The 9,038-nt window shown below is 32.3% G+C and overlaps 1 protein-coding gene across 1 annotated transcript; it reads left to right on the plus strand.

The window, feature by feature from the left end:
* The first annotated feature begins 1,025 nt into the window (after positions 1 to 1,025).
* On the plus strand, positions 1,026 to 7,608 carry LOC135148017 (putative F-box protein At3g49980). The gene is made up of 3 exons (XM_064082217.1): positions 1,026 to 2,007; positions 2,102 to 2,234; positions 7,416 to 7,608. Exons 1-3 carry the CDS (start codon positions 1,026 to 1,028, stop codon positions 7,606 to 7,608), a joined length of 1,308 nt encoding a protein of 435 aa, XP_063938287.1.
* The last annotated feature ends 1,430 nt before the right edge of the window (positions 7,609 to 9,038 follow it).

Raw genomic sequence — 9,038 nt, forward strand, 5'->3', positions numbered from 1 at the left:
TTGCAAAGGGACGAGAATCATATTCACGAGTTCTACACTCTAAAGAGAGGCACGTGTAACCTTTGTGACAGATATTTCCGGGCGATTGCAGGACGGAATTCCATAATTCCGACCTCGTTGTTTGGTTCTTTGCAAGCTCAGCCCTTAAACACACTTGTTTCTCATTTGTTTTTCTTAGTTTATGTTAACGGTAGCCCCTAAGAGCTAACCGTGATTTTCGTAGTTGTAACGGATATCCCTATAATTGTGCAATACGGTTCTGGGGGTGTTGTATCAATTCCTCTCACAACATTATGCTTTGCTAATTTTCTTATTCTTTCAAAAAAATACTAAGCTTCTTTTGCCGGGAATTGAAAAGGACTCCGCTCAAATACAAATAGTTTCTTTACAATTATAACCAGTTCTTTATGAGTTAAATAGTAAACATGTTGATTTCTTTTGCGTTTGTTAGACATATATAGTCATAGATGAGTTATAACACTAAAATTGATTTTTACATTTTCATTATATTGGAATGGACAAGTTGATAGCAGTGCATATACTTGAAAATATTGGTTAACAACCAACCTAAGTACAAAATTTTTTTGCACTTAAATTAAATTAACTTGTGCATCTTATTTGTTATTGATACTTGAATACGTTAATGATTAAATTGTTTTGATGACTTAATTCAGTTTAAAATGCCGTGGTTTAGTATTTTATATATTTTATTTTTAAATATAATTATGAACTTTCTAATAACCTTAATTAGAAGTATGTGATTTTATTTTAAATATAACTGTGAGCTTTCTGTTAATCAGCTGGCCTGACTTCTAAATTTTATGTGAGGGAGTACTTGGTAATTAATATGTAAAAAAGTCAAATCCTAGTCAAAGGACAAGACTATAATTCAATTTACCATGCATTTCCGCGCCATGCGTGCTTCACTAGTACCGAACAGCAAACTCTAATCTAAGACCTCCTTGTATATAAAGACAGAATGCATACATCACTCTCATCTCTCTGCGATTATCTCTGCAAAAATCATGTCAACTCTGGGCAATCTCCCTGATCATCTCGTCCTGTGCCAAATCTTCACCCGTCTTCCAGTGAAGCTTCTAATCGTACTCACCAGCGTCTGCAAGTCCGGGCTCGCATTGATCTCGTCTCGATTCATTGTCGAAACTCATCTCTCTCGGTTTCATCTGAATCCAGTTAACCATATGCTTCTTCTCCACCACCCTTTCCGTAGAAATATCATCATTTCACCTATCAATTTCTTCAGAAACCCTAACATTTCTATGATCCCAATTCCGGCAACTGAAGGCCTAATTGATACAAGTGGTTCGGACAATTTGTTGTCGTCGAGTCAAAATTTTCTGAATTCGGTGCATACATTTGTGGGATCCTTTAACGGGCTAGTATGTTCCTTTAGACCACCTCTCAGGCCTACTAATGTTACTATTTGGAACCCTGCAACTCGTAGATCTAAGAATATCTTGGTTCCCCGTGTTGATATTAAACATGTGTGTAGGATCCTAGTTGGTTTTGGATTCAGTTTTGTTGTAAATGATTATAAGATTGTCTGCATCTATGAACTTGGACTTGGGCTGCAGAATCTATCATATGAGTTCCGATTGTATTCATGTAAGGATAATTCTTGGAAAGAATTGAATCCTGATTTTCCATTGGAATTGAGTTTTGTTGAGTGTGTGGTTGTTAAGGGGAATCCTTACTGGATGTGTCTTGGTAATCAACGTCGGAATGAATTCTTGGTGAAAGTTGACGTTGTAACTGAGGTTATCCAAATGTTTAAGGGGCCTGAGTATGTGAAGAACGAGACCACTTCTAGCTCTAATATGGCGCTAGGTGACTTTGTAGCACAAGCGGTGTGTTCACCTGGTGCTGAAGCAAATGACATGATTCATGTTTACACTTTGGAGGAAAATGCCGGTGTTTGGATGAGGATGTACAGCTTTGGATTAGTTGGGGTGCAGAGGCCTGTGAGACTGAAGTGTTTTCAAAACGGTAAAATATTTTTTACAACCGGCAACCAGAATAAGTTGTTCATGTACAACTTGACAAATGGAGAAGTTATATAAGACTCTTCTGGTCACACAAGGTAGGGACATGATTTTTCACATGCCAATGAATTACACTGAAAGTCTTGTTGCTATTGAGGGGATGGTGAGTGTTGGAGAAGGAGCTGCAAAAGAAGAGAGACAGGAGGCAGCTGCGCTCGCTACTACTAATAGGTACTTCATTTCTCACAGAATACAACATCTTACCTCTCTCTTTTATTTGTTAGGTTACACATATGACAAGGCTCGCATACAACTTAAAATTAACCTCTTGGAAAGTTAACATCACGTTGGTAATATGATAGAAATTAAATGCCCGTCTGCAAAAAGCTGGTAAGTTATAGATAAATGCCAGTATATATGCAAAAAGGTATATAGCAAAATCCCTTACCTTATCTGCAATGTCATCAGGGAGTAGGAATGAAGTTAAACTCATCTTGTTGACAATTTCAAAACCAGGAGTACTATTTCTAAATTGTTTTACATCTAGGCTAAAGTTTATATGGCAATTTCACATACTCTCAGCCTTTACACACATACTTTTTTTTTTTTCTGACGAAAGCCTTTACACACATACTTGAATACAAACATACATTCATTTCCCACACATTTCATATTAAATGTCATATTAAGTGTTTGTGCATCTATATAATGTACCTTTTCACTATTTTGATAGCTAAATGGCTATGTTATTGAGAGTTTATACTCTCTACTAATTAATTAATGTAACGTCTAAAAACCATCCTAATAAGTTATAATTGTTTCTTGAAGGAATTCTTTGAAGGCTATAATGTCAGACAATGTATCCTGAGTCTCTCAAAAAATTGTTGTTGTGTGTGTATGTTGGTACTTACCTTCACCTTCATTCGATAGGTAACTTCTACCGGGCTCTTTCTCTATATATGTTGATGGTAGAGTTTGACAATGCAGGTTTTTGGCTTTCACGGACAGTGAGGATATATATATACAATGACTAAGAGAACAAGAACATCTGGTTATATGCACAACGGTTGATGGTTGTATAACAATTTTAGAAAATCTGTATTGGAGCCCTCGGCTACTTTTATTGTTATTATATATAGTTCTGTTATCAATACAGAATGTTGTTTGATACTTTTGGAGCTTAAGTTATATTCTAGTTATTTGAATTTAGAAACTGAAATTTTGCATGGGTAATCTAGCTTAAGTATATGATGGTGAAATGTGGTGACTATAAGAATTTTAGTACAAAGAGCTGGTGGTGAAGTAAAAGACATAGTTGTAGATAATCTGTAACTCTTAACCTAATTTACATACATGTGATTGTAGATTATTGACAGTTTAGTGTCATCAGATGTATAATTTATGGATTGTTTAGTCTCTGGCATATAATTTTTATTATTTTATGTAATTATTTTGAGGGTGAAAACGGTATTATTGACTATTTATTGTGCACTCTATAGTTGTACTTACCATCTCGTGTATAAATTGACTAATTTATGTTCTTATTTTTAGGAGTGAAACAATAATTTTGTAATGATTTGGGTGACATTCCAATTCCTATTTAGAATCTGTAAATTCACAAACAAATCTCCAACACAACTCGATAAGATAATGATGTGTTGGTGTAGTTAGAATTAGTACTGAACAATTTTTCTCATTATAAACTAATTGCAACAAAACTGACTTTTACTACATTTCTTACGACGAAAAAGTTTGCACGCCAACTTTATGATGGAAAAGCACATATAAAGCGTCTGAAATAACTTTCGGTTGTATCTATTATTTTTAAGTGCTAGCATTCTGGCGCAAACAAATAAAATAAATTTTTTAATTTGTCGTCATTCTTTAAAGGGTCAAATAAATAATTTAATAGGATTTGTTTTAAAATGCTATATATGTGGAGCAAAGAACCACCGTCAAGAATTATGTCTCTCATTCTGAGTATTAGATCACGCCATAACCACAATAAAAGTAATTAAAGCCATTAAATTCAATATTTATATTAGAAAATATAAATTAATAATAAATACTATCACTAAAATTTTTGGTCTATGACCATTCATTAAAGAGTTAAATAAATAATTTAATAAAATATGTTTTGAAAACGCTTTACAAATTAATATAATGACTTACTTAATATTAAAGGAGTTTTTATAATCTCTGTAAGATATACAATAAGTTTAATAAATATTAATAATTTAAATTAAATAACTTAAAAATTTTAAATAATAAAATTTTATACATTAAGATAAAAAAATAAATATTTTCAATAGTTTTTTTTGGCATGTTCGAAAAATAAAAATACAGTTAAAAGGTCAAATAAATAATTTAGTAAGATATAAAATCAAAATGCCTTACAAATTAAGTAATTTAGCGACTTAGCTAAAATTAAAGGAGTTTTTATAATCTCAGTAAGGTATACATTTTTTTAAATAAATATTATTATATTATAAAAGAAACAATTTAAGAATTTTTAAATAAAAAAATTTTATACATTAAGATAAACAAATAAATACTTTTTTAAAAGACTTGCCTGGCATGTTCCAAAAATAAAAATACAGTTAAAAATATAGTTTGGGCCAAATGAGTAGTTTGGACTTTGGGCCTAACTTAATTAACCTAGCATTCCTGAAATTCATCTCTGCAAATCATGACCTCTCTGAGCAATCTCCCTGAGCATCTTGTAGGGGAGCAGATATTCACCCGTCTTGCAGTGAAAGACCTAATGGTCCTCACAGGCGTCTCCAAGTCATGACTTGCGTTAATCTCTTCTCCCTCCTTTTGGAATCCCATCTCTCCCGTTATCAACTAAACTAATATACAATTTGCACCAACTTCCCTCCCTGTCCCTGTAGCTATAGGAGAAGGCCACACTCAGGGAGTTTCTGAATGAGAACCTGATCCATCCAAGCATGGGATTTCTTGTTGATCTCTTGTTTTTCTGTAATAGTGATCATTTGCTATCTGGTGTTGATGTGGAATTCAGATGTATGGTATTTTGTTTTTTGTTGATGTGGAATTAAGATATATATCGTGTACACTATAATTTTAGTGATATTTAATGTCTAGTGTCTAGTACTGTATAAATTGATTATATAAGAACTAGACAGTGAGTATCACTAAAATTATACGGTACGCGGTAAATATCTGAATTCCACATCAACAAAAAACAAAGTACCATACATCTAAATTCCACATCAACACCAGTTAGCAAATGATCACTATTACAGAAAAACAAGAGATCAACAAAAAATCCCATGCTTGGATGGACCGGGTTCTGATTCAGAAGCTCCCTAAGTCTGGCCTTCTCCTGTAGCAGGGACAGGGAGGGAAGTTGGTGCAAATTGTATCTGGGTTTAGTTAATAACGGGAGATATGGGATTCCACAAAAGAGGGAGAAGAGATTAATGCAAGCCATGACTTGCAGCCGGTGAGGACCATTAGGTCTTTCACCGGAAGACGGGTGAATATCTGCTCCCTACAAGATGCTCAGGGAGAGATTGCTCAGAGAGGTCATGATTTGCAAAGATAAATTTCAGGAATGAGAGATATAACACTGGAGATGAGAAGAGAGCATTCTGGAGCGCGGCTCTTTGCTCCAGATGTATTATACATATATATACAAGAAGCTTGCTAGGTTAATTAAGCTAGGCCCAAAGTCCAAGCTACTCATTTGGCCCAAACTAAATTTCTAACTGTATTTTTATTTTTTTGGAACATGCCAGGCAAGTCTATTAAAAAAGTATTTATTTGTTTACCTTAGTGTATAAATTTTTTTTATTTAAAAATACTTAAATTGTTTCTTTTATATTATAATTAATATTTAATAAAAAAATGTATACCTTACTAAGATTATAAAAACTCCTTTAATATTAGCTAAGTCGCTAAATTACTTAATTTGTAAAGCATTTTGATTATATATCTTATTAAATTATTTATTTGACCTTTTAGCGTATTTTATTTTTCGAACATGCCCAAAAAGTCTATTCAAAATATTTATTTGTGTATCGTATAATTTTAGTGATACTTACTGTCTAGTGTATAAATTGATTAATTAATTTATGTACTTATTTTTAAGGTGAAACAATAATTTTGTAAACATTCGGTTGACTTTCCAATTCCTATTTCAAATCTAGAAATTCATAAAGAAGTTTCCAACATAATTCGACAAGTCGATAATGATTTGTTGGTATAGGTAAAATTAGTATAAATACTTGACCATGTAACTAAACTAAACAATTTTTCCCATTATGAACTAAACATCTAAATCAAATAACAACATAACCAGATTAGTAATAACTAAAGTGACATTAGTACTAATATTAAAAGCTATAAATTAACAATAAAACCAAAACACTAAATTTTTTTAGCCATAAACAATTAATAAAGGGTCAAATATATAATTTAATAAGATATGTTTTGGAAATACTTTACAAATTAAGTAATTTAGTGACTTAATTAATACTAAAGGATTTTTTATAATTTCCATGAGGTATAATGTTTTTTAATAAATATTAATAATATAAAATAGATATTTTAGGAATTTTTAAATAATAAAACTTTATGCATTTAAATACTTTAAATAGACTTGTTGGTTATGTTCCAAAAATAAAAATACAATTAGAAGTTTAGTTTAGGCCAAATGAGTAATTTTGTTGAACGTCCATCTTTTGTTGAATCCCATCTCTCCCGTTATCACCTAAACCCAGACAACCACTTGCTTATGCTCCACCCTTCTTTCCATACAAAAATCCTCATTTCACCTATCAACTTCTCCGGAGATCCACACATTTCTATATTTCCAATTCCAGCATCTGGAACCCAGATTGATGCAAGTGAGTCGCGAAATTTTCGTGATTCCATAGAAACGTTGGTGGGCTCAGTTAATGGGCTGGTATGTTTCTATAGACCAGTACCTGCTACTGTTGTTATTTGGAACCCTGCTACTCGGAGATATAAGGACATCAGGGTTCCCAATTTTAATATTAAGCCGTTGCTGAGGATCTATGTTGGTTTCGGGTTCAACTGTATGTTGCTGACAATTATAAGATTGTGTGCATCTATGAACTAAACTATTTATGGGTGAAAGTTAATGTTCAAAGTTAAATCCGGATGTTTCACGGGCTGGAGTATGTGATGAATGAAACTACTAGAACCTCCGTTATGGCGCTAGGTGATGCTGTTGCTGAAGCCGTTTTTTCACCTGGGGCAAATCAGATGATTAATGTGTATACCTTTGAGGAAAATTCTGGTGTTTGGAATTATTTGGGTTGCGGAGGCAGCCTTTAAGTTTCATGTGCTATTATAAGAATGGCAAAATAATTTTTACAACGGACATCGTAAAAAGTTGTTCTTCTATAACTTGACAAGTAGAGAAGCTAAGAATATTATGGTCGCAGAAGATGGCGAAATGCATTCAATGCCAATCAGTTATATTGAGAGTCTTGCTTTTGTTGAAGGTATGGTGCGTGTTCCTGAAGAAGCTGCAACAGAAGAGAGGCAGCTGGAGACTGTCTTCCCCACAACTGAAAGGGATTCCAACTTGTTAAATAATGCCACATCTTAATATATAGGTCAAAGTTCTATTTTAAATGGTTTATATCTGTTAAAGTTAATATATGTGGTAGTTGAAAGCAGTTTCACATACATGTATATAGATACTAAATGAGTGCACAAAAATATGAAAACATTAGTTTAATCATATTATAATATAAAATAAATCTTCATTTTCAAAGCCCTTGATTAGCGGGCACAAATACTAGTCTTAATATATAGGTTAAAGTTCTATTTTAAATGGTTTATATCTGTTAAAGTTAATATATGTGGTAGTTGAAAGCAGTTTCACATACATGTATATAGATACACACTTATATTGATTTTCCCCATAGTTAATACTCCCTCCGTCCCAAATTAACTGTCTTATTTGACTTTTTCATGGTCAATTTGACTCAACTTTGACTGAAAAATATGTATATTAAATAATTAAATAAAATTATGAAAAATATATCATTGAAAAGATTATCAAATCTATTTTAAAATGTATTTTTCAGTTTTGTAAAATAGTAAAAGAATAATTTTTAATTTGCAGTCAAAGTTGGGTCAAATTGACCACCAAAAAGTCAAACAAGACAGTTAATTTGGGACGGAGGGAGTATTTAATGTCATATCAAGTGTTTGTTTATATGTGTGTGTGTATATATATAAATATGTTTTCATTGTTCTAATTTCTAATGGCTATGTTGTTGAGGGTGTCATCTCTACTGATGTAACATCCAAAAATACCAACTAAAGAATTTTGTGCCCTTGTTGTATGATGTCGATAACTTGAAATTGTTTCTTGAAGCTGGAATGCTGCCTGGGATATTCTACAATCTTAGAAGATATTCACTGATGCTCTGTCGTCCACAATTAAAGCATCAAAGGAAGTTCTGGTGGCAGGTTTTTGGGGTGAGTATGTTTGCACATGTTGTTCTAATTTAGAACTCATTCATCTGATAGTTGTGAGGGGAGTATATAAGTAGTTTTATTGTGCGAATTTGATCTTCATCACATGTTCTTAAGACTTATACGACATAGATCGCACGCCCCTCTTTTGTGATTATAATTATTTTGTTGAATTTTTAAAATTTAAGGAGTGAAAAGAGAAAATAGACGATAGTGGTTGGAAAAGTAGAGGAATATTTAAATAATTTGGTACAAAATTATCACACACTATAACTCCATTACAAAAATAATTATAATTGAGGTATACAAATAATTGTTCAAATACAAACCAAAATGAAAACTAAAAACTAATTCAAATTCTTAGCCGTATCTAATAAAATGGTCATCTAAAAATCACCACACCTTATTAAACCATTTCGCATAATCATATGTGGTTTCTAATGAAATGGTCAATGAGGTGTGGCATTGAAATTGATTTCATATTTTCATTGTGTTTCAGTAGATAAGTCTATATATAGGGCATATATTTGAAAATATTGGTTGATAGTCAAC

The sequence above is a fragment of the Daucus carota genome, chromosome 1 (assembly GCF_001625215.2).
Source record: "Daucus carota subsp. sativus chromosome 1, DH1 v3.0, whole genome shotgun sequence".
Taxonomy (NCBI): domain Eukaryota; kingdom Viridiplantae; phylum Streptophyta; class Magnoliopsida; order Apiales; family Apiaceae; genus Daucus; species Daucus carota.